The sequence below is a fragment of the Gorilla gorilla genome, chromosome 4 (assembly GCF_029281585.2).
Source record: "Gorilla gorilla gorilla isolate KB3781 chromosome 4, NHGRI_mGorGor1-v2.1_pri, whole genome shotgun sequence".
Taxonomy (NCBI): Eukaryota; Metazoa; Chordata; class Mammalia; order Primates; family Hominidae; genus Gorilla; species Gorilla gorilla.
The window spans coordinates 10,409,778-10,434,389 of NC_073228.2; the positions used below are offsets into that span (position 1 = coordinate 10,409,778).

At 61.2% G+C, this 24,612-nt stretch overlaps 1 protein-coding gene across 2 annotated transcripts; it reads right to left on the reverse strand.

Moving 5' to 3' along the window:
• Positions 1-682: 682 nt before the first annotated feature.
• On the reverse strand, positions 683-24,594 carry FSCN2 (fascin actin-bundling protein 2, retinal). Of its 2 annotated transcripts, XM_063705998.1 has the most exons (8): positions 22,172-24,594; positions 18,547-19,780; positions 16,925-17,165; positions 8,329-10,622; positions 2,764-2,920; positions 1,739-1,860; positions 1,213-1,380; positions 683-1,127 (listed from the first exon to the last, which is right to left on the reverse strand). In XM_063705998.1, the coding sequence occupies exons 4-8, from the start codon at positions 9,152-9,154 to the stop codon at positions 922-924; spliced, it is 1,479 nt and encodes a 492-aa protein (XP_063562068.1). In that variant the 5' UTR covers positions 9,155-10,622; positions 16,925-17,165; positions 18,547-19,780; positions 22,172-24,594; the 3' UTR covers positions 683-921. The 2 variants fall into 2 exon arrangements, 1 of the variants encoding a protein (XP_063562068.1); XR_010133700.1 differs by lacking the exons at positions 683-1,127; positions 1,213-1,380; positions 1,739-1,860; ... (2 more) ...; positions 16,925-17,165; positions 18,547-19,780 and adding an exon at positions 19,854-22,036.
• Positions 24,595-24,612: the final 18 nt, after the last annotated feature.

Genomic DNA, 24,612 nt, shown 5'->3' on the forward strand with positions numbered 1-24,612 from the left:
CGCTTCCTAGCCTCTGCCTCCCGCTGTGCCCCAGGCTGTGGATGTGGATGGAAGTGGGGGTTCCCGCAGTGGCAGGCCAAGTTCACGTCAGGCAGGGCAGTGCAGGGAGACGGGGGAACCTGGAGGTGCTGAGTGCCAGCCACTGCGGTTCCACCTGGTGCCTCCAGTCCTGCCCCAGCCACAGACTCCACCTCACGTTGGCTGCCACCAGGGGACACTGCAGGCTGCAGGGACAGCCCGAGCTCCAGGGTCACTGCCGTTCCCTGCCAACTTGGACCAGGTGGCACCTGGTCCTCCAAGGGTTAACTCGGACCCGCCTTGCCCACGTGGCTCGGGCAGTTCCAGCCTCTTACCATGGAAACCTGCCCTTCTTTGTCCCTAAGGCTGGTGGGCTTAGTGGAGGGGCATCCCAGCCAGTTCCTCCCCTTGCTGGCCGTGCTGGTCCCACCTCCCCAGGACTGGCTCTCCCCCACCCTCTGCCGCTCGCCTGGCCTTGAGCAGTGCACAAGGAAGGACGAGCACTGCAGGGGCTGCCAGGGGCTAGGGAGGGTTGAGGACCTAGGTTGGGGAGGGTTGAGGACCTAGGTTGGGGAGGGGCGGTGTCCAGTGAGGTCATCTGTGGTCGGTGTTGGTAGCCTTAACCCGCCCAGGCTCAGTCCCCCACCCACCCCCAGCCCCCGTCTTCCCCACGTCCTCAAGACCTCCCCTCCACCAGCCTGGGTCACCCAGCCCATCCACAAGACCACCTCCCAGAGGGGAGTTCCTGGGCACTGGGACGTTCTGGGCGCTCTCTGGTTTGGGGAGAATTGTGGGCCTCCTCCACCTCCAGCTGCAGGACCCCCCAAGCGGCGCCCCGGGGCCCACCCACAGCTGCGGGACAGACACGGTTTTAATGCGCGACAGGCTGGTCTGGGCGCGGCCTCAGTACTCCCAAAGCGCTGTCCCGGCCGGCGCGTCGGCGTCGGCCCGCAGCAGGCCCGAGGCGCCGCCGCGCAGGTACTTGCCGCTCCGGGCGCGGATGGCCAGGCGGCCGCGTTCGCGGAACTCGAAGACGAAGTCCTCGGCGTGTTCGCCGTCGCTGCACACGCTGCCGTGGCTGCCCGTGTACCAGAACCCTCCGTCGCGGCCTGGGGGACGGGACGGGGTCGGCGAGGGTGCCCACCTGCCCGCTGCCACCCCCGCTCCCGCGTGCCCAGCCGCCCCGCCACGCACCTCGGATCTGGTAGGCGCCGTCGCTGAAGCTCAGGTGGAAGACGTCGTAGACGGAGCGGTTGGTGTCCAGCTGGTTGGAGCCGCGGTGGTGGCAGACGAAGCCGTCCAGGCCGCGCAGCACCAGGATGGGCCGGTTGATGAGCTTGAGGGTGAACTCTTCGTCCTTGCCTGGCGGGGAGAGCGTCTGATGCGCTGCTCCTCCCGCCACCTTCCCTGTCCAGGCCGGGCGGGGTGGGGCCCCTGGGAAACGCCACACCTGGACTTAGGGACCCAGGCCTGCCATTGCCTCACGTGCGGCCTTGGCAAGGCGCCTAGGGGGTTCCCAGCAGCGGAGATAAGGACACTCAGACCTAACTGTTTCCCTTGCCAAGACGAGTTATCTTGACTAGCAAGTATGACTCCATGACAGCACCCGTTCCGTGGGCTGGGGAGGGTCCAGCTCTTGGTGGAGATGGGGTGTCTGGGCAGGTCCTTTCCCTGGGTGGAGACAGCCCCTGCCCCAGTACCTGGCAGGCAGAGTGCTCACCGACAAAATCGCTGATAGCCGCCAGCTGCCCATTCTTCTTCATGCACACGTAGCGCCCATTGCTGGCTTTGAGTGCTACCCGCCGGCCACGCCACTCCATCTCAAACATGGTGTTGGCGGAACTGGAGGGAGCAGCAAAAGGTCTCCTCAGGACAGCAGGAGATGGGGGTGCAGGGTCTCGCTTCCCCATCCTCCTCAGGTTCCAAGGAGTGGGACAGGAGCCTGCCCTCCACTGACACACCCACCACCATCAGGAGCTACCCCGCCCCAGTGGGCCTTCCTTTCTGACTGAGCTGCTACGGCAATCCTCATGGCCGAGGCAGTGATGGTGGTGGGAGTGATGGTGCAGGTGATGGGAACGGTGGTGGGGATGGTGGGGATGGTGATGGGGATGGGGATGGTGATGGGGATGGTGATGGGGATGGGGATGGGGATGGAGGGGGGATGGTGATGGGATGGAGATGGAGATGGGGATGGGGATGGAGATGGGGATGAGGATGGTGAGGGGGATGGGGATGGAAATGGAGATGGGGGTGGAGATGGGGATGGTGATGGTGGAGATGGTGATGGGGATGGCAGAGATGGGGATGGTGGGGATGGTGGGGATGGTGGAGATGGGGATGGTGGGGATGGTGATGGGGATGGTAGAGATAGAGATAGAGATGGGGATGGTGATGGGGATGGTGGTGATGGAGATGGTGGTGATGGTGATGAGGATGGTGATGATGGTGATGGAGATGGTGGAGATGGAGATGGGGATGGTGGGGATGGAGATGGGGATGATGGGCCCTGAGCCCCAGCCCATGGGTCATGGGTATGGTGATGGGGATAGTGGTGGTGGGGATTGAGATGGGGAGGGTGGTCATGGGGATGGGGCTGGTGGTGGTGGGGGTGGTGGGGATGGAGATGGGGATGCGGATGGTGGGGATGGTGATGATGGGGATGGTGGTCATGGGGATGGTGATGGTGGGGACGGTGATGGTGGTAATGGGGATGATGGAGGAGGAAGGGATGTGTGCACTCACACTTGTGTGGCTGTAGCCTGAATGCCCCCATGGGTGACCAGGGTCCAGTAGCCCCCAGTGCTGGAATAGAAGGTGCACTTCTTTGTCTCCTGGTCAATTTGCATCAGGAAGGTCTCATGGTCTAGTTCATCATCCTGATTGGCTGAGACGTTGACCCCTGGAGGGAGGAGATGGGGAAGCCCCTCACGCCTCTCCTGGGTAGGGATCAGGGGAGGGGGCATATTTTGGGGGGCACCCCTGAAGCCAGAGGTGGGTCTCATCTAGAACCCTCTTGACTTGAGAAGATTTGGAAGGCACCTCTCAGAGACCCTGGGAACCCTGCCCCAGGGCCATATGTGCTGTCTGTGGAACCTGCACACTGTCCCCAAGGGAGCCCTGCCCTCCCTCCACACCCCCAGGAGCCAGGCCCTTCTGCTTGGCACAGCCCCCTCTCTCTGCTAATCAGTAATCAGCTGGTAATCTCCTTGCCCTGCTCTCTTGACCCAGGGCTTACACCAGCCTCTATTTATAACTCACCCTAAGCTGCTGGATGGGCACAGGCAGGACCTAATGAAGGGGATGGTGCGGATGGTGATGGGGCACCCCTGGACTCCAGCCAGGGGCTGGTCCCTGTCACCTCTGCAGCTTTCCCCAACCATCTGTGCTTGGTCTCCCAGGACCCCTGGGGGAGGACAAGACTGCCCCAGGCTCCATCTGGGGTTCCTGCGAGGGGATGGAGGGGCACCCATGCCCAGCATGGGGACAGCAGGCACCAGAGCCTACCCAGGATCTTCTGTGAACTGAGTCCCTGGCTCCTCCCACAAACCACCTCCCTGTTTGCATGGCAACCAGACACTGGGAGTGGTGTGTCAGATTGCGGAGCTTCCCACAAGGCCCAGGGACTCTGGTGGCCTGTCCAACTGGGGACCTGGAGGGAGTGGTGGGCAGAGCCCCACAGGGCCTGAGGGTGGGGCCAGATCCCATCCCACGCTGTCCCCAGGGGAGAGGATGCCAGGCTGTGACCATGCCAGACAGCTTGGGACCTTTTGCCTTCTGTCAGCCCCAAAGCTGCCCCTCACGCCCCTGGCTGGGGTCTCCCTCACACTCATCACTGATCAGACGCAGAGGAGCGCCCAGCATGTCCCCTGCACTGTGACCGAGTATTCGTGCCAGCATCCCCACTGCCACCAGCTCTAGATCCTGGCAAATACTGAACTAAAAGCAGCTGCCTGGGCCCAGTGGAGGGCAACACTGACACGGTGCCCGGGGGCAGCAGGAGCCCTCAGGAGGGGCCCATGAGAGGTGTGGGAACACCGTCCCTGCGGGCACTGAAGGAAGCTACAGCATCGCAGGGCTGCCCCCGCCACCGCACCTCCCAGGCCAGCACTTTGGTGTCCCCAGAGTTGTCCCCACACCCCCTTCAGACAGGATGCTGTCTGGGGCTACTCATTCAGCCATCTGCTTCCGGGGACATGGCCTCAAAATAGGAGAGGAGTGGAGTCCACATTGGTCTGGGCAACACTGGTTTTACCCCCCTCCAGAGGGGCTAGCTGAGCAGTTGGGGGACTCAGTTCTGGCAAATGAGTGTGAAGAAGTGTCTTCTAGGACTTAGGGGAGAAGTTTTCTGACTCCTGTGAAGACACAAGCAGAGCCAGTGCCTCTTTTTCCTCTGGACTTTGTCCTGCCTGGATGTGAGGCCTGGAATACCAGCAGCCACATTCTACCGTGAGGGCGTCAGGCTGAGGTCAGAGCTGACCCAGGAGAATGGTTCGGTGAGGAGGTAAGAACGGAGGACTCCGGGGAAGCTGCTCAGCGGGTGATAGTGGCTGCCTGGGAACCCACCATGCCCAGGGCTCTGGACTCTCGTTTCAGGAGATGATCAGTGTCACTGCTTGAGCCAGCCTGCGGCCAGTTTTCTGTTACTGGCAGCATCAGACACTGCCTGCCATGCTGTCTGTTGGCAGAAATGAGCAGGCTCTGGCCGATGGGGGGGGGATACAAGCAAGCCTGGGTGCTCACTCCCCTCCCAGGGGGAAGAGAGGGTTAGGGGCTGCCCAGCCAGGGAGATGATGCCTCGATGAAGGGCCTGCCATGTGGCCACTCCACAGAGGCCGGGCAGGGGTGATGCTATGGCACCACCCACGCTGCAGCTGCCTTGGAAGCTGTGGGGTTCCATGCCCCAGGACTGAGATGCCATGTCCCGCTCCCTACAGCCCTGGCTGCCAATCCAGAGCCTGAAACACCTGGTGGTTGGGTCCTCACCCTCAGCCCTGTTGAAGGCAGGGAGGCGAGTGGCTGCTGCTTCCTGCTTCTAAAGTGGGAGATGGGAGCTAGTCTTGAGTAGGGGATTCTCCCCTCAAAGGGATGATAGGGTCAGATGCAGGGTGGTTGAGGATCAAGAGACTGAAAAATGGTCCATACAGTCCCCATCCCTCCACCACTCTTACTATCAGCACCCCTCCATCACCACCATCATCATCATCACCATCACCACCATCACAATCACCATCATCATCACCACCACCATCACCATCACCATCACTATCACCATCACCATCACTATCACCACCACCATCACTATCACTATCACCATCACCATCACCATCACCACCATCACCATCATCATCACCATCACCACATCACAATCACCATCATCATCATCATCACCGTCATCATCACCATCACCACCATCACCATTATCACCACCACCACCACCACATCACCATCACCATTATCACCATCACCATCATCACCATCACCATCATCACCACCACCACCACCACCATCACCACCATCATCACCATCACCATCATCACCATCATCGTCACCATCACCATCACCACCACCACCATCACCACCATCATCATCACCATCACCACCACCACCACCATCATCATCACCATCACCATCACCACCACCATCATCACCATCACCATCTCCATCATCACTATCACCACCACCATCACCATCATCACCATCACCACCATCATCACCATCACCACCATCATCACCATCATCATCATCATCATCACCATCACCACCATCACCACCACCATCATCACCATCATGATCATCACCATCACCACCACCACCATCCTGATCACCACCATCACCACCATCTCCATCATCACTATCACCACCACCATCACCATCACCACCATCACCATCACCACCACCACCATCACCACCATCACCACCATCACCACCACCATCACCATCACCATCATCACCATCACCACCATCATCACCGTCACCATCACCACCACCATCATCACCATCACCACCATTACCATCACCATTACCATCACCATCATCATCACCACCATCATCACCACCATCACCATCACCACCACCATCACCATCATCACCACCATCACCATCACCACCATCACCACCATCACCACCATCACCACCATCACCATCACCATCATCATCACCACCATCATCACCACCATCACCATCACCACCACCATCACCATCATCACCACCATCACCACCATCACCACCATCATCACCATCACCACCATCATCACCATCACCATCATCATCACCATCATCACCACCACCATCATCACCATCATCACCATCACCACCATCACCATCACCACCATCATCACCATCACCATCACCACCATCACCACCACCATCACCATCATCACCATTACCATCACCATCATCATCACCACCATCATCACCACCATCATCACCATCATCATTGCCATCATCACCACCATCACCATCACCACCACCACCATCACCATCACCATCATCATCACCACCATCATCACCATCACCATCATTGTCGCCGCTGCCACCACACTGTCACCACCGTCCTCACCTCCACCTCCACGCCACCATGCACATCACACCACAATGCCACGGCCACGGCCATGACTGCCGCTTTGAGTCTGCTTTCCAAGCTGTCCATATACAAATGCCTAAAGGTCTAGTGTCTTTGGCTTCCATGGAGGAAGCATTCTCACTGCCACTGTCCCACTTACCCCCTTTAACCACCTAAGGATTGCCACACGCCCCGGCCTGGGCCCAGGCCAGCAGGCATTGCAGCTGGACTGTGGGCTGTGATAGGAAGGAAGGGCCATGGCCGTGCATCCACAGTTGAATCCTCACTCCTGGGACCCTGTCACTGCTGGGACAGGCCCGAGGACGCCGACTGCAGGTGCAGGACCCCATAGCCATGGCTGGGCTCCCCTCTCCATGCACAGGGTGGGGACTCTGCCATCTGGCCCCAGAGTATCAGTGTGCCCAGGGGGCCTGGACATCCATCAGGGTGGGGGCTTGGTGGGCACCTGGGAGCTGCTAGGAGATAGGGGAGCTTTCCTTGCCCAGCTGATGCTGGTCTGGAAGGACCCGAGTTGGGAGGAGGAGCTCCATGCACCCGGCTCTCCCCACCTCGCCTTTTGAGACCACCTCAGAGTCACTCTGGGGTGCATGGAGCCAGGAGCCCAGGTGGGTAGTGACTGCCCGGGCCAGGGCTTTTCCCTCAGAGCTCAGCTTGTGGGGAAGGAGGAACTGCTGGGGTTCACCCCATAGGCGGTGGAGGGAGTCACACAGGCAGGCAACTGGTGACCTGGGAACTGGGGAGAGCCAGGCCACGCCCCACTGGGGCAGGGAGGTGCCTCCCCACCAGGAGCCCAGGCCCCGGGTAAAGCTGCCTACCCACCGTGTCCTCCATCACTGGAGCTGACCTTAAGCCCCCCACTGCTGAGGACACGAGGCTCCACTGGTCAGGCACGTGGTGGTGCTATCCCCACCCGATCCCCAGCTCCCTGCCCTGCCCTGGGCCCCTCCCCAATTTCCTTTAAAGTCCAGAAAATGCAGCCGGGCATGGTGGCTCACGCCTGTAATCCCAGCACTTTGGGAGGCCAAGGCGGACAGATCACAAGGTCAGGAGATTGAGACCATCCTGGCTAACACGGTAAAACCCCATCTCTTCTAAAAAATACAAAAAATTAGCCGGGCGTGGTGGCGGGCGCCTGTAGTCCCAGCTACTCGGGAGGCTGAGGCAGGAGAATGGCGTGAACCCGTGAGGCGGCGCTTGCAGTGAGCCGAGATCACGCCACTGCGCTCCAGCCTGGGTGACAGAGTGAGACTGTCTCAAAAAATAAATAAATAAATGAAGTCCAGAAAATGGGGTGGAGGAAAAGAAGGGGAGATATGGACCCCCCACAGCCTCCTGCCCACATGCCCCTCATGGCACCAGGCCAGGCTGTGGGCCTCCTGCCCCTGCTGGGCACTGCCCATCGCCTGGCCCACACCTCTCCAGTCTCAGACTCCGCAGCTGCCCAGGGCTTGGCTGAGACATTCTCCAGCTATGCTGAGAAAGGCCGGGAACCCTTGCCTCTGACCCTGAAGCCACCACCCCTCAGTGGGGGTCGCCTGGGCATGGCCCGAGGCCCACCCACCTACACCCTGAGTGGCCACACAGTCCCACATGGACCCCCAGCCCAGAACAGACATGTGAACACACAGACACGATACCACTCCCCGTGAGACCCCCACGGCCTCCTTCCCGAAGCAGGGGGGTCCCAGCACCCCTCAGGAGGTCGCCACCTGTGCCCTCCTTACCTTGCCGCACAGAGACGTAGCGGTGGTTGGCAGCCACCAGCACCACCTGTGGGTGACTCTCCTCCAGGTCAAAGAGCTCATCCTTGCCGGGTCGCGTGTTTCGGCCGGCCTTGAGGGTGCCTGCGGGCCCCACGGGTGTCAGGTAGTGGCCGTCGCAGTCCTTGAAGGCCAGCTTGCCCGCCTTGAACTCCAGCGTGTAGCAGGCACGGGGCTCAGGCTCCCAGACCAGGCGGCCGTCGCTGCGCAGGTAGCGGCTGTCACAGGACTTGAGGCAGTACCGTCGGCTCCGGAAGATGAGGGTGAGGAGGGCGTCCACGCCCCAGGGCTTGTCTCTGTCTGCGGCCATCTCGTCCTCCCGCGGGCACAGGTGCACGTAGCACCGCCGGCTCACGCTCAGCAGGTGGGCCTGCGGGTGGATGGCCAGGTGCACGGTCCACAGCTCGGCCGGGGAAACGGCTGTGGCGAAGCAGGACAGCTGGTCCTCGGTGCCTCCGAAGAAGCGGCCGTGCGGCTCGGACCGCAGCACCCAGCGCCCATCTGGCTGCGGCAGGACCAGGAAGCGGCAGTCACGGCCCGGCTGCTCTGCCTCACAGGCCACGCGCCCGTCCTCTTCTGCCGACAGGTAGCGGCCCAGGTGGCTGCTGCGGAGCAGCACAGCCGTGCCTTGTCCTGGGTCGGGTTCCAGCACCCAGGTCTGCTTCCTCTTGAGGCTGGGTGCCGAGGCATTGACCTTGAAGCCGAAGCTCTCAGCTGTCAGGTAGCGGTCAGTGTCGTTGACGAGGCCAAACTGGATCTTCAGCACCTGGTGCAGGCCATTCGTCGGCATCTTCAGGCTGGCCGGGTCCCCGGAGGGGCCTGGGATGCACCCTCTGAGTGCTCACGGCCCCCGCGGTCCCCCAGAAGCCCGGGTCGGCTCGGCTGGCCCACAGCCCCCAGACCCAGCCGGCGTCATGAACCCCCTGCCTGCTCTGACCCGCCTCTGACCCAAGGCAGCAGCCTGGGCAGCTCTCAGAGGGCCCACGGGCAGCAGAGGGCGGGCGGGGAGGGCGGATCAGAGACGTGCGGCTTAGGAGTGGCACCTTTCATTACCCTCAGCTTGGATTTCAGCCACTCCCGGATTGCAGAGTCCAGAGCCTGAAGGCCTGAGGGCCTACGGGGCTGGAGGGCAGGGTTGATCCCCTTTTCCTCATAGCGTGGGCCCAGCGCCCCTCTTCACGGCCCTGCACCTTTTGGCCTCTCTCGTTCCTGCCCCCCTCCTCCAACCCCGTGTGGGCTCCCGGCCCGGCCCGGCCCTTCCGGATGTAGAAGCCATCCAGTGGAACGCTCACGGCTCGGCCGCAACCTGATCGCCGCCGGTACCCTTGGTGGCCGCCAGGCCCTCAGCTGGATCCAGTTACTGCTTCTCTGATTCCTGCTGCCAGAAGCATAGCAAGGACCCCACCCACAACCTGCAGCCCAGGTCGCCTCCACCCCAGACCGGCTTCTGCCCACACTGCTCAGGCCCCAGAATGACGCACTGGACTGCTGCCCACGCTGGAGAGTGGAACACAGTGGCCGTGCAGCCCTGCAGGCAGGGGGCAGAGTCAGAGGCCCTGGGCTAGGCTGGCCTGGCCCCAGCGCACTCCTGTGCGCTCTGAGCAAGTTGCTGGGCCCTGAGGCTGCCCCCTCCTCTGCTGTGAGCTGGAGTGAAGCCAGCCTCACTTCACTTTGGAGTCTTTACGGATGTGGATCCAGGAGGCTGGTGGGACGATGTCCACCCCATGCTCCCAGCGGTGGCCCTTGGAATCTGGGAGAGGATGAAGGCCAGCAGGCCAGGAGAGACTGGAAGTGGTCACACCTGTCCCCAGCACCTCCTCGCTCTGGGCCACCTGGCTGTACCCCTTCCCCAGAGCCTGAGGGGCACTGGGCCCTGCTCACCGTGCCTGGCTCCTGCACCTGCCTCAGGGGCTCGGAGCCAAGTAGTGAAACCAGAGCTGGCCACCCTGGGCCAGGGCCAGCCCGGTGTCCTCTTCCTCATAACAGCGTGTGACCCTCCCATCTCCCTGGGGACTGGGAACAGGGGCCACAGGCCACTTCCGGTCATGGCCTGGAGTCACTCCCCTGTCCTCCTGGGCCCATCTCCTGAGTGGCCATCATGGGGGTCCCCGTAGGGCAGGAGTTTAGCCAAAAGCAAGGGGCCTGGGCTGGGCACCTGTGGGCTCCAGAGGTGGGCAGGGCCATGGTGGCAGAGTGTGCACAGACTCAGGGGCTCTTCCTCTGTCCTCTAAGCCCTGGACAGCAACCGTGCCAGGCACCTGCAGACACAGGGGAGGAAAAAGAGGAGACCTGTCCCCACTGTCCCCACGCTCAGGGGCCAGGGTGGGGGCAGAGAGACTCCCACATGCAAATACCCCCCAGGGCACAGTGTACGCCACGACGCCAGGGCCTGCTCTCGCCTCTCCCTGTGTGCTGGCCTCATCCGCCTCTATGATTCACACGCATTTATGAGGCACCAACTGTGTGCGAAACCAGGTCACGTGCCAGGCACCATCCTAGGGAGACGCAGTCTGGGGTTTCACCCCCTCCCCAGAGACGATGCCCACACACACTCTCCCACAGTTTCCAGGGAACTGAGGACCCAGGCCTAGCACTGATGCCAGGGAACTGTCTCTGGTTTAGGGACACAAGCTGGGGTGCTGCCTGCACCTCACTTTCCCGTTGGATCTTCTTTTTAAAAAATTTTTTCTTGAAATAGGGTCTTGCTCCTCACCCAAACTGGAGTCCAGTGGCGCAATCTTGGCTCACTGCAACCTTTGAGCTCAAGCAGTCCTCCTGCCTCAGCCTCCCAAGTAGCTGGGATTACAGGCACTTGCTACCGTGCCCGGCTAATGTTTGTATTTTTAGTAGAGATGGGGTTTCACCATGTTGCCCAGGCTGGTCTCGAACTCCTGACCTCAAGTGATCTGCCCGCCACGGCCTCTGAAAGTGCTGGGATGACAGGCGTGGCCACCGCGCCCGGCCTCCCGTTGGATTTTGAGGGTACAGCTCGGTTGGTCCGTGAGCGGTGGGGGAAGCCGGAGGGGCAGCTGTGCCCATGGTCCCCTCACCCCAGGCACAGACACTGGCTTCACCTCCACATCCCAACGCCCAGCCAGGCTGAGAAGGAGCCCAGGCGGCCTGCCCCTCTGATTGGCATGACGGCCTCATTAGCGCCATCTGGGCTGGCAGGGTGCTTGGGCATCAGGTGCTCAGCGGGGGGAAGCCTGGCCGCCGGGCACTAAGTGGGCCTGGCTCTGGGCAGCCTCTTGGTGGCAGAGCCAGAAATGATGGCGGCTCCTCAGTTCTAGGGCCCCACAGCTCCACGTTGGGTAGGGCTGCCTGGCACTGACCCAGCTGTGTGAGCTAAACAGGGGAGGGTGACTGAAGGGTGGGCGCCTGGGCCAGGCTTCCTTGGAGGGAGGCCGTTTACAGGGATTCCAGCCCCTCCTGCCTCCACCTCAGGACCCCAGACTCTTGCCCGGCCACCTGCTAGGATCTCTTCCTCTGGATTCTCAGCAAAATTTCTGGCACACAGCAGGTACTTAATAAGTGCCTGAGATTGTTGGATGTTGGGAGTCTGGTTATTATTAATTATTATTATTTTTTTTCAGACAGAGTCTCACACTGTCACCCAGGCTGGAGTGCAATGGCACAATCTTGGCTCACTGCAACCTCTGCCTCCCGGGTTCATGTGATTCTCCTGCCTCGGCCTCCCGAGTTGCTGGGATTACAGGCGCCTGCCACCATACCCAGCTAATTTTTTTGTATTTTTTAGTAGACACGGGGTTTCATTATGTTGGTCAGACTGGTCTCGAACTCCTGACCTTGTGATCTGGCCTCCTCAGCCTCTCAAAGTGCTGGGATTACAGCCGTGAACCACCGGGCACAGCCTTTTTTTTTTGAGACAGAGTCTTGCTCTGTCGCCCAGGCTGGGGTGCAGTGGCACGATCTCAGCTCACTGCAACCTCCACCTCCCAGGTTCAGGCAATTCTCCTGCCTCAGCCTCCCAAGTAGCTGGGACTACAGGTGTGCGCCACCATGCCCGGCTAATTTTTGTATTTTTAGTAGAGACGGTTTCACCATGTTGGCCAGGCTGGTCTCAAACACCTGACCTCAGGTGATCCACCTGCCTCAGCCTCCCAAAGTGCTGGGATTACAGGCATGAGCCACTGTGCCTGGCCGTCTGGTTCTGTTTTATTTATTTTAGAGACAGGGTTTTGTTCTGTCACCCAGGCTGGAGTGCAGTGGTGCTATCTTGGCCAGTGGCAGCCCCGACCTCCTGGGCTCAGGCAATCCTCCCACCTTGGCCTCCTGAGCAGCTGGGACCCCTGCACAGGGCCGGGTTCTTGTGTGATGGGCTGAGCCTCTGCCCATGGGTGCAGCATTGTGCATGTGTGTGAGTGTGGTGTGTGTGTGTGTGTGAAGGTGCTCATGGATGAGGGTGGGCAAAGGTTGCCAGAAGGGTCGCCTGCTGGGCCAACTCTGGACCCTGGGAATGTCATCCTGGATCCCAGCCTGAGAGCCTACTCAGGGCTGCCCAGCAGGGAGCCCAGGTTGTACACTGCCCAAGGGAGGCTGTTTCCAGGGTCCCACTCATACTCCAGACATACACAACTCACAAGAGCATGTGGTGGGCTGGGGCACTCTAGCCCCCTGCGGTGTTCTCAGGCAACAGGAAGCACCCCCCCACTGACCCCCACCAAGCCCTGTGGCCACACCTCCGGAGGTGCCAAACAACCACTCACATGGGGTACACACGTGTCTGCCACTCTGACCTGTGTAGGCTGCACTATGGCGACATTCAAAGGCACTGCCACGCTGAGAGCTCTACGCCCCACCCTCGCCCACCTCTGAGGCTGGTGGAAGCCCCTGCCCGGTGTGTGCCTGAGGTCCAAGCTGAGGTCTGCACCTGGGAGGGGGTGCCTTGTCCTGGTGGGCACTGAGAGGCTGTTTGGGGTAGCAGTACCCCCAGCCCCCTGGTCCAGGGAGCAGCCAGCTGTGACAGACTTCCTGGCCTCACCTGAGCTCAGAGGGCAAGGAATGCCTCAGCCAGCAGAATCCCCTGGCAGCCTCCCGAGGCCTGAGCCTCAGCCTCCATCCCTCTCAGTGTGGGGCCAGCTGGGCAGGACCAGGAAGCCATGCACCCCCACCGGCCCCTGGTGTCCACCCTCAGGTTTCCCGAGAGCCCTTAGGAAATCGTTCCCTTTCTGAGGTGCTGGTGGACAGGCTGTCCTGGTGCTTCAGGGTCCCCCTTCCCCTCCCCCAGTTGGCCCCTCTGGTGCTCCAAGGGGAAGGACCCCAACCCCCCCATGCCTAGACCACTGATCCTGGATGCTTGAGCCCAGCCTGGGCTCCTGCTGGCACGCTGTCTGCTGCCATGGTGACCGGCACGTGCTCCAGGCTGGATGCCCTGCAACGCTGATGCTGGTGGTGTGAGCTGGCACAGGCCTGCGTGTGTGCAGCTGGGGGAGAGGTGGCTCCTCGCCCTGCTGGACTGGAGCCCTGAAAACTGGGAAATGGAGCCCTGGGGCCACCCCGCGGCTGAGGACCACGCCTTTCACAGGCCAGCAGCGCCTGCAGCCCTCCCTGCAGGCATCGGAGGAGCCCCCACCTCAGCGCCAGGCCCTCACCACTGCCACTCCTGTTGGCATCCCTGTCTCCAGTGATTCCCAGGTACTCCACCCTCCCCCTTGTCCCCGTGCCAAGCCCCTGCCCAGGCTCTGTTGTCCCCTTGGCCCTGCAGCCAGGTGAGGGCCACCCGGCTGGGCACACCGGGCCTTGATGTCCTCACTCCTGGCCCAGCACCTGCTCCCAGGGGCCCAGCCCCGGGTGTTGTTCCTGAGCACAGACCTGCAGCCTGGTGACCTCATGATTTTTTCATGGCTGAGCTATCGGCTCCGCTGCAGTTCCACTTACATGGGCGAGGGGGCCGCACTTCTCTTTCTCTGGCCTGGGTTGGTTTACTGAGGCCAGGTTTAGGGTGACAGGCTCCATCGGCAAGGCAGGGGGCAGGGCAGGGTTGGAATGAAGAGCTTGGGGAGGGGCTCTCCAGCGTGGCTGCCTGCCTGCTCCAAGAATCCCCCTCCCCTCCCTGCCCCTCCCCGAAGGCAGCTTCCCGAACTGCAGTTGGGGTTCACGGCTGGCTGCTCCGGAGCCTCCCCTTGGAACTCTCAGGGCAGACAGCCCACACAGTCTCCTGGCTTTTGTCTTCTGTGAAATCATAAGGTGCTGGTGGGGGGCTGTGCCTGGAAGGGGAGGGGAGGAAGAGCACCTGGCAGAGGGCTGTAGGCCTTGCCAGAAAACTCTGGACCCCAGCAAGGACAAAAGTCCCCAAAGGGACCCCGAGGGCAGAAGCGAAGGTGTCTGGACAAGCCCAGATGCCTCACAACCACTGGGGCGATGGAGCCTCCGACCCCTGAGCCCCAGGACCTTTGCACATGCAGGGGACAGGAGGAGAGTGTTCATGAAAATCCCATGAGCCCCTGGCTGCTTGGGGCTTAGAGTGACGAACAGATCAACTTTCAGAGAAGAGATGGCTGTCTACAGCCCAGCTGGACTTACACACAGGTGCACACCACAGATATGGACACCTGGCATGGACGAGCCCACAGCTCTGCAGGTGGCCTCTGCCCAGCCCCTGTGCACCTGCATCTACACACACACACAGGTGTACATACGCCCTGCCCACGTGTAATGCCACGTCCACCCGCAAGTTCAGTCACGTAAGAACCAACCATCACAGGCACTTAGGAAGTGCCAGGTGTGCCAGGAACCGTGCTGGGGAAACGAAAGGAATTAACTCTACCTCTGACTTCTGGGACAAAACAGAAACGGACCATTTATCACTCTACAGTGAGAAGGGCTCTGCACATGGTCACCATCGTGGTGTCACCCAGCTCCCTTGGGGACAACGCCACACCACTCAGCTCCATGCATTCAAGTTGGTCTGCTTTCTAAAAAAGTCTCATTGCCTATAGTTAATGAAATGGTGCAGAGAACAAGAGAGGCCTTGGGAATTAAAAGTATGATAGTTTGGCCAGGCACAGTGGCTCACGCCTGTAATTCAAGAACTTTTGGAGGCCGAGGCAGGCGGATCACGAGGTCAGGAGTTCGAGACCAGCCTGACCAACATGGTGAAACCCCATTTCTACTAAAAATACAACAAATAGCTGAGTGTGGTGGTCCACACCTGTAATCCCAGCTACTCAGGAGACTGAGGCAGGAGAATTGCTTGAACCCAGGAGACGGAGGTTGCAGTGAGCCGAGATCGTGCCACTCTACTCCAGCCTGGGCAACAGAGTGCAGAGTGAGACTCCGTTTCAAAAAAAAAGTTTACGACAACAAAATGTTATAACGTGATTTTGGATTAGATGAGGAAAACACACTATGGAGGACATTTCTGGGACAAGTGTCATTACTGAAGTTGTATGATCCACGCCATCATTGACTGTCAATTGGATAAACAGTGTGATACTGATGTTGCCTGATTTTGATCACTGTTCTGTGGTTATAGAAGAAAACATCCTTGTTCCTAGGAAACTCACCCTAAAATAGTAAGGGCATCGTGCCTGAAACCTGCTTCCAAAGGGCTCAGAAATAGAAGGAGAATGATAAGCAAATGTGTCAAGATGTTTAAAACTAGGTAAGTTTGAAATTTCAAAACAAAGGCTGGGTGTGGTGGCTCACACTTGTAATCCCAGCATTTTGGGAGGCCAAGTCGGGTGGACTGCTGGAGCCCAGGAGTTCGAGACCAGCTTGGGTAACGTGGCAAAACCCTATTTCTACTACAAATACAAACATTAGCCAGGCATGGTGGCATACACCTGTAGTCCTGGCTGCTGGGGGATGGAGAGGGCTGAGGTGGGAAGTTCGCTTGAGCCTGGGAGGTCGAGGTTACAGTGAACTGAGATGGCACCAATGCACTCTAACCTGGATGACAGAATAAGACCTTGTCTCAAAAAAAAAAAAAAAAAAAAGCTGGGCTTGGCTTATGCCTGTAATCCCAGGACTCTGGGAGGCCCAGGCGGGTGGATCACCTGAGGTCGGGAGTTTGAGACCAGCCTGACCAACATGGAGAAACCCCGTCTCTACTAAAGATACAAAAATTAGCCAGGCGTGGTGGCACATGCCTGTAATCCCAGCTACTAGGGAGGCAGAGGTTGCGGTGGGCCAAGATCGCACCATTGCACTCCAGCCTGGGCAACAAGAGTGAAACTCTGTCTCAAAAAAAAGAAAAATTTCAAAACCAAAAGTTTAAAAACTATAATAAATAAAATGAAAAACTCCGCTGAAGGGTTAGAAGTCAAGGAAATATCCCAGAAAGTTTAAAAAAGTAGAAGAAAAAAACTAGAATATTAGAGAATAAATCCAGAAGGTATAATTGCCCAATTAACAGAAATCCCAAAACAGAAGAACAGAAAACAAAAGAAAGAAATTGTAAAAGAAATAATACAAGCAAATTAGCAAGAACAGGGCCTAGGAAGTAGCCAAGATAATGAATGCAAAAGCATCACCAGGGACATGAAGCAGTTTTAGATCAGCAAGGAAAAGCCTGAAGGCTCTTAGAGAAACACAACACCTGGACTCTGGATCAGGAATCCAGTGACGTTCATTTCTCACCAGCAGCAGTGCCAGCAAGAGACAGGGACTAAGTGTTCAAAATCCCAGGCCAGTTCTCGACTTGAAATTCCATCTCTCACCAAACTGCCAGTTCCAGGGGTGTGAGCTCAAGGCACTTGCCGATACGCAAACTCAACACTGACTCGGGGGCTCACCTTCCCAGCTTGGTGATGCCCCCAAAGGATGCCTTGTCCTAAGGACTGGAGGAAATGGGGCTTGTCAAGGTGCTGGGCACAGTTAACCTTCAAGAGAGCCCAACGTGTGTGTGGGTGGGGGCCAGGAATAGGGGGCTCCCCAGGGTGATTCCCTCCCACAGACCAAGTGGACACATGGGTTGGGCCAACCATGGTCCTTCCCTGGGCATGGTGTGACCCCAGCTCGGGCCTCTCCACCTTCAGGGTCACCTCCTGAGTCTGTTCTCCCCCCACCCCTCCCCTAGGCCTTCCTGTGTCCCCACGGCCCCAGGAGGAAGTGTGACTGCCCTGGGGTGGCACTGGACATCCCCTGTCCGGCAGTGCCCCCTCTGACTTTCCCGGAGCCAGCCCAGCCGCAAACAACCTGGCCCCTTGGGACACAGGTCTGGGGCGGCCCCTGCCACGGCCTGGCCCAGCCCTGGGAAAGCCGGAGAAGCCTCTGTCCCCAGCAGGTGTATGTAGTGAGAGCTCTGAGTCCTACTCCTCCAGCCCTGGAGCCACCTTTTCCTGCTGTGTTGCCTCCATGCAGCCTCTCAGCCCCTTCCTTTCCTTTTCTGGGAACTGGTGCTTAGCAGGGGCCATCTGCTAGGGGAGCAGAGTGCTGGAAAAACGCCCCGCACCCAGGGCCAGGGTCCTCGTGTTGGGGTCCTCTGTGGGTGCCTCCTGTCCTCGGTCGCAGGAGGGACCCCGGACATCTAGCGTGGGCAGTGAGTGGAGGCCCGGGCCACCCCCTCATCCACTGCCATGGGTGACCCCATCCCACTTTTCCGCGTCAGCCCTGGCTGAGGTCACCGGCCCCTCCCCAGGCAGCCCTGCCTCTGTCACCGTCCGGTGTGCGGCCGTGACTCAGCGACCGGCCCCGCCCAGTGGCGGAGGGAGGAGCGGGGGTCCCTCCTGGCGCTCCTGGGCAGGCGCGGGCTCCGGCAGCACGACAGGTGCGGCCTCGCGGCGATAGCGGCACCCACCTGGCGGCCCAGGTGGGAACGACAGCTGCCCGCCATTCCCGGCCTTCTCGCGGGACCCACTCCACGGGCGCCATCTCCCGGCCCCAGACCTCCGAGCTCGTGGTCCTGGGGGTGCGTCCCCGCTGCCAGACAGTGCTCGGCGGGGGAAGTGCGTGCTGAGTGCGGGTCCTGCGCCCACCCGAAGCCCCGGTGCCGCGTCCCGGGGGGGAGTGCGCGAAGCTGAGGCCCAGGCCCGCGCCCTGCGTGCACCTGGGGGTCAGGAGAGGCCGACTGCGTGGGGAGGGGGCGCAGGAGCGCGGGGTGGCGGGCTGGGAGCTGCAAGGAGCGCGCGACGACGTGCAGCCGGGCTGGACCGCCGCGACCCCGCACCAAGTTAGGGCGTGCAGCCCTGGGCCCTGCCTGAGAAACATCCCGGGGCTCACCTTGCCCGAATGCAGACCAGCTCAAGTCCCAGCTTCCCGGCCTGGGACGGGCGGGGCGGCGAGGCACAGCCAGTCTCCCAGCCACGCCCACCCTGCTGTGCCCGCCCCCGCGGCGCGCTGGGGAAGGATGGCGTGGCTAAGACTCGGGTACCCTGACAGAGTCCGGGCTTGACCCCCAGCACCCTCCATTCTCCGCAGACAAGAGGCAGCCCTTAGGACACAGCGCCCAGAGCAGTAACCTCTTGCCCTTGTCCCGCCCTGACCCGCTTCCCCTTTTCCGCGTGGCGCCAGCAGTCCCTCGAGTGGAGACACCTGGAGAGGCCCTGACCTAGTCGCTCTGCAGAGCTGCTTGGGCGAGCTGCAGGCCAGAGCAGGAGGGGCTGGACGGGTTAAACAGGCTTCCCCTACCTCGGTGCCCCGCGCACACTGGACAAGACATCCGCTCCCTGGCCTGCTGCCGCGGGGAGAGCTGGAGGAGCTGACCAGCTAGAAGGCAGGAGAAGCTCCGTGCGGAGAGTCAGCAAAAACGACTCCCCTCCCTCCCAGCCCTGGAGTTATATAGCCCCTTCCACGTTTTTGAGATAGGAGGCAGCTGCGAATCTACCTGGGCTTCCTCTCCGCTCCCTCCTCCAGGGCTGGGAACTCCTCCCTCTCTATTCCACCCCTACTTGGGCTTCCTGCACGAGCAGCTGCTGGGCAGGTGCTATGCCAGGTACAGGGGCACCAGCTTCACTGTGGAGGACAAGGATGCTGTGCCCCAAGAACCAATGCTCTAGGGCAGAGAGTGGGTGAAAGAAGCTAATAATCAATAGGAGTTGATGGGAGGTCGTGGGTGGCATGGGGGCATGCCAGGAGGCAGCCAGTGGGAGAGCTTTGGGGGCAAAGGAACAGCCAGGCAGTGGTCAGGGCGCTGAAGGAGTGGAGGGACAGGCAGCGCCCACTCTGTGGGCCTCCAGCACCAGGGGAAGGGGCTTAGATTCTACCCCGAGGCAGCAGGTAGCCTTGGGAGCAGCGGGGATTTCAAACATGGGGATTCATTGCGGAAGCCGAGACCCTGGGGTGCGAAGGGTTGCAGGACGCACACTGCCAGGGAGCAGGCATGGCCACATGAGGCAGGCTGTGGCCTGCGACGGTGGTTTCTGGCTTTAGCCCTGTGAAGAGGGTGGGGGCTCCTCGGTTTCATCTCCGTTTCTGGCTCCTCCCCTGCAATCTGTGACCGCAGCTAAGAACCACCCTGAGGGGAAACACAAACTTCAGGCCTCGCGGCCTCTGGGGAGGAAGGAGTGGGACTGGGTGGGGGGGGGGGGCGGCAGGAGCTCCTGGGGTGGGGCCCACAATGGCCAGGTGGAGAGCAGACCCTCCCCACTCCGTGCGGCTCTGGGAGGCCACAGGGGAATGAGGCCTGGGGAAAGGTGCCTTCTTCTCGGGCCCAGTGGAGGGTCACAGATGGGCCTGGGGCTATGCCCTTGGGAACAGAGGGAGGAGCAGGCACCCTGGTCTCAAGTCTCACACACGACACACAGAGGCACTGAGCACGTCTTACTCATTACGGAAAACTGAACCCCTGGGTGTCAGGCAAGACGCCTGGGGGGTTTGCTGGGCCACCTGACGGCCTCCTGTCCCCAGACTTCCTGTCCACACGGGAGGGCAAGCAGCCTCAGAGCCCCTGATGGGCCACACATCTCACATTGCAGACCCCTCTCCTCTTTTTTGACAGGAAATGGGGTACAGAGAGGTCACGTGGCAGGCACAGGGCTGAGCCGGGCCCAGAACCCAGGTGTCCGACTCCCAGCTCAGGGCTCTTCCAGGGGCCTCCTTGGTTGCTGCTCACAGTGGGGATGGGGAGCCTCAGGTAAACTGCAACAGGGATCCTGTCTCCAGAAGGCCTGGAGCAGAGGGGGTGGGGCGGGGCAGGGGGGTGGGGTTGAGGGACTCTCGGCCTGAGTGTCTGTGTGCATTCAAGCCCCTAACCCTCGTGTGGAGTGCCCACACCGCCCTCCAGAACCTTCTGACCTCCCAGAATGTGACCTTGTTTCTGGCTAATTACCCTGACCCAGGAGACTGCCTCAGTTTCCCTCCCTGTGAAACTCCACGGTCTGGGACTCTCCTCCAGTGGTGAGAATTGGACAAAACATGCAGAGACCTGGTCTGGGGACCAGGTGAGAATTGGACAACACGTGCAGAGACCTGGTCCTGGGACCAAACAAGCAGCACCTGGCCACTCACAGCCAGCTGCCCAGTGACTCCGCAGGGATGGGGTGGGGGGCAGCCAGCTGACCCTTCTGAGCTTCAGTCCGCGCAGTGGGGCAGGAGAACCAAGCCCCAAGCTGGGCACCAGCCAGGAGCCAGAAGTGTGGGACCCTGGCCTTGTCCCTTGAGCCAAAACTCAGAGGCAGCCAGGCCGAGTTGCAGGAAACCACCCTTGCCCACCGGGACCAGCCTTGGGACCACTGTTCCTGAAGAGGCAGAGCCCACTCCAGACCTGCCCAAGGGAGCCAGCTAGGCCCTGGAAAGAGCTTCAGGAAACAGGGCCATTACCTTGCATTTCATCTGTCCAAAAGGGTGTGGGAGAAGAGGGAGGTGGGCTGAGAGTAGGGAAGCTTTGCTTGCTTTGGATTCAAGTTAGCTTTTTATTATGGGAGAACTTTAAACTTACAGAAAAGTTGCAAAGACAGTGGGAAGGTTTCCCAATGCTCTATTCCCAGTGTCCCCTAACCTGGCATCTTACACAGTCACGGGACAACTGCCATAACTGAGAGATTAACCTTGATACTTACGACCAAACTCAAGGCTGCGGGCTTTGCTAGTTCTTCCACCACTGTTCCTTTTTCTGTTCAGGGTCCATCGTTTCATTTAGTGGGGGAAGATGAGACATTCCAGGCTGGGTGAGGTGGCTCACGCCTGTAATCCCAGCACTTTGGAAGGCCTAGGCGAGTGGATCACTTAAGGTCAGGAGTTCAGGCCAGCCTGGCCAACACGGTGAAACCCTCTCTCCACCAAAAATGCAAAAATTAGCCAGGCATGGTGGTTCATGCCTGTAGTCTCAGCTACTCGGGAGGCTAAGGCCCGAGAATCGCTTGAACCCCAGAGACAGAGGCTGCAGCGAGCCAAGATCGCGCCACTGCGCTCCAGCCTGGGCGACAATGAGACTGTCTCAAAAATACAATAAGATAAAATATAAAGAAAAAGTAGACATTCCAGGCAGGTAGAGTGACAGAGGCAAAGGCTAGGGGTGGGGACCCATGCCCAAGCCCCCATGTCTGTCTGACAAGTAGCCGGCCAGGTGGTTGGCGGTGGGGACTGGGGGGCCCTGTCAGCAGGTGTGGAGGTGACCCAGAGTCCGGGGGCTGATCCGGTGCAGAGGGAGGAACAGGGCAAGGACCTGGAGGTGGGGCAGTGCAGGCCGTGGAGGGCGCAGGCCCTGGGTTAAGTCTCAGCTCTGCCATACCTCCCTGGGCCACTGTTGTCGTATCCACTAAATGGGCCGAAACTAAAATAAGACATAACAAGGTCATAATAAAAAGCCATCAAAGCCATCAAAGCCAGCACTGAACTAGAAAAGAAAAATCACATCGCTTCTCTAGGCCCCAAGTCTCCCTTCCTGAAATGTGAAGGACACACCCACCTCTGGCGGAAGTGCAGCTGCTGACTCTCCCGGCTCCGGAGGCCGCCCAGCTACCCCCAGCTCCATCCATGCGGTCCCCTCCCCAGGCCCAGCTGCCCGGCCCTCTCCGGCACTGGTTCCAGAAGGGTGGCGGCTGCCCTGCGCCACTGGCTTCCCAGAGCATATCCAGGACAGGCCCGGCGCGACCTTGGGCGAGGCCCCGCTGCAAAACAGAAAAAATCACAGCGCGCGGTCCAGCCCCCTGCGCCCCGCGGGCTCCAGGCCTCGCCCTGCCCGCCCGCCCGCAACCCAGGGACAGGCAGACCCGCATCCCCGCCGCCGTCGGTCCCGGGACTCCCCAGGCTCCGAGGCCCCCCACGCCTGGCTCCCGCCCCGACCCCTCGGAGGCCCCGGGCCACTCCTACGCCCCGAGGCTGCCCGGCCGCCGCCCCTTTGTCCCGCGCGCCAATCGGCGGCCTCCTTGACTAAATAAGGCCAGGAGCGCCGGGCGGGCGCCCCCCGTCCGTTACTTCCGCCCCCCGCCCGCCGTGACTCAGGCCCGGCGGCGGGCGGGGATGGCGCTGCCCCGGGCCGGGCTTCCCGGCGGAGGCGGGCGGGGCTCCGGCGGCGCCGAAATCGCCAAATATGGCCGCGCCACCGCCCCCCGCCGCGTACCTGGGCCGCACCTTGACCCCCGCCGCGTGACGCGTCCGCGGAGGAGGAAGTCGCTCTCCACCCCCGGCCCGCGGCGGCGCCCCATCCCCGCCCCTCCCCGCGGCTCAGGCCCTGCGGGTGGCGGGGAACCCGGGGGTCTCGAGGCGCCAGCCTTGCCTCCGCCCCCACGACCCTGGCGGCCTCGGGTCCGCAACGTGGGGAAGAAAGGTGGGGGACGGGGACGCGCGCCCGGGGCCGGCACCTCCCCGCACTTCCCAGACAAAGAAGCTTCGGAGGAGACCAGAGGCCCGGAGGGGCAGGGTCCCCAGCCGGCCCGGAGCAGAACGTAGTGTGGGGTGAACGCAGGATGGAGGGGCTTGTGGCTATTGCCCACCCGCCTCGTGTCCCTCGGTGTGTGACGTCGCATCTTGGGACCCCCCAAGTGGAAGTCCTCACCCGGGGGTCGAGCAGGGTGTGTGGTTCTGCCTAGGGACGCGAGTCCGGGTGGGTCTGTTGGAGGCCCAGCCCCGGCTTCGCCACGGGAGGGAACGCACCTGACAGCCTTGCCCGGGCCCCCGGAGATTCTGGGCCTGGGGGGCTCAGCACCCCTGGGAGGCCTGGGGCACGGGGGCCTTAGGCACGGGTCTCGGCGTCCGGGCTGACTGCAGCCCGCAGGTGAGCTGGGCCGGCCGCCTGGCCCTGACTCGCTGTTCTCACTCCCAAACACGGGGTCGCGAGCTAACGTTGCAGGGCTCCGGACTCCGCTTGGGGACCCCGGCCCCGCCCCCCAGCCTGTCGAGTCAATCTGAACGCCCTGCGACCTCGGGCGAGTCCGTCCCCTCACTGCGCGGCCTCACTGCCACCCCTCCGCGGCCGGCGCTCCAACCCTGAAAATTCCCGCAGCGCACAAGGAAACCGTAGTGCCGGGCGCCTCTCGGGGTGTAACCAAAGCACCAGCGCCGCTCCTGGCGAGGAGTGAGCGCCCCGGACAAGCCTGTGGCTAAACCCACGCCAGCCCTGATCGCTGCTCTTAACTAGCATCCTAAACAGAAGAGGGTATCCCCCCGATCGCCCGAGGCTGGGGAGCCGACCTTCAAAAAAGTCAGGGTTCCCGTTGTCTACCTCAGTTTCCCTATAATGTCTACAGGTGACCAGAATGAAACAAAGGCCTCACTCCACACCACCTCCTCAGCACATAAGGGGGCGGGGTAGCCCCAACCCGGAGCGCGCGCCTGGGGACAATCAGGCCTGTGATTTGAGGCGCAGGGATGTGTCGGGTCGGGTAGAAAGGGGCCTCGGTCTTCAAACCAACGGAGATCCGGGGCAGGGCGCCCTGTGGAGGGACCTGCATGGTGGTGGCTGCGCTTGGGGACGGGCGGGCTGTTTCCTATGGTGACCGGGGCGAGGTGAGGGCTCCTGAGAGCTCCCCCGCGCCCAGGGACGCAGAGCGCCGCGGACCCCCGCCGCGCCCCTTCCTCAGCCCGGCACTGGCGCCCGGGATCCTCGTGGAGCCCGAGGGGAAAGATTGCAAGGGACGTCCCAGGGAGCAAAGCCCCGCAGCGTGGCCGGGGACTCGGGGACCCACCCCAGCTCCGGCGCGGCCCCGCCCTGGGTCAGGCAGTTTCGGGGCGCAGCAGGGCCCTCCCCACGGCGCGGCAGTCCCGGGGAGGGGCCAGGCCCGTCAGCCCTTCGGCCCTCCCGGCGACCCCCGGAGGTCGCCCCAACCCAGACCCGCCCGCCGGCCCGCGCAGGATCGCGAGCGCGCGGGGGTGGCGCGGGCGGGGCCGTTGGGAGGCGGTGCGGGCTGG

Excerpts from the sequence above, each read along its gene's own strand:
- FSCN2 (XM_063705998.1), bottom strand. The coding sequence starts at position 9,154 with ATGCCGACGAATGGCCTGCACCAGGTGCTGAAGATCCAGTTTGGCCTC. Across the intron at positions 1,381-1,738 it reads GGCTATCAGCGATTTTGTCG|GCAAGGACGAAGAGTTCACC; the intron begins GTGAGCACTCTG and ends TCTCCCCGCCAG. Across the intron at positions 1,128-1,212 it reads CGGCGCCTACCAGATCCGAG|GCCGCGACGGAGGGTTCTGG; the intron begins GTGCGTGGCGGG and ends CCCGTCCCCCAG.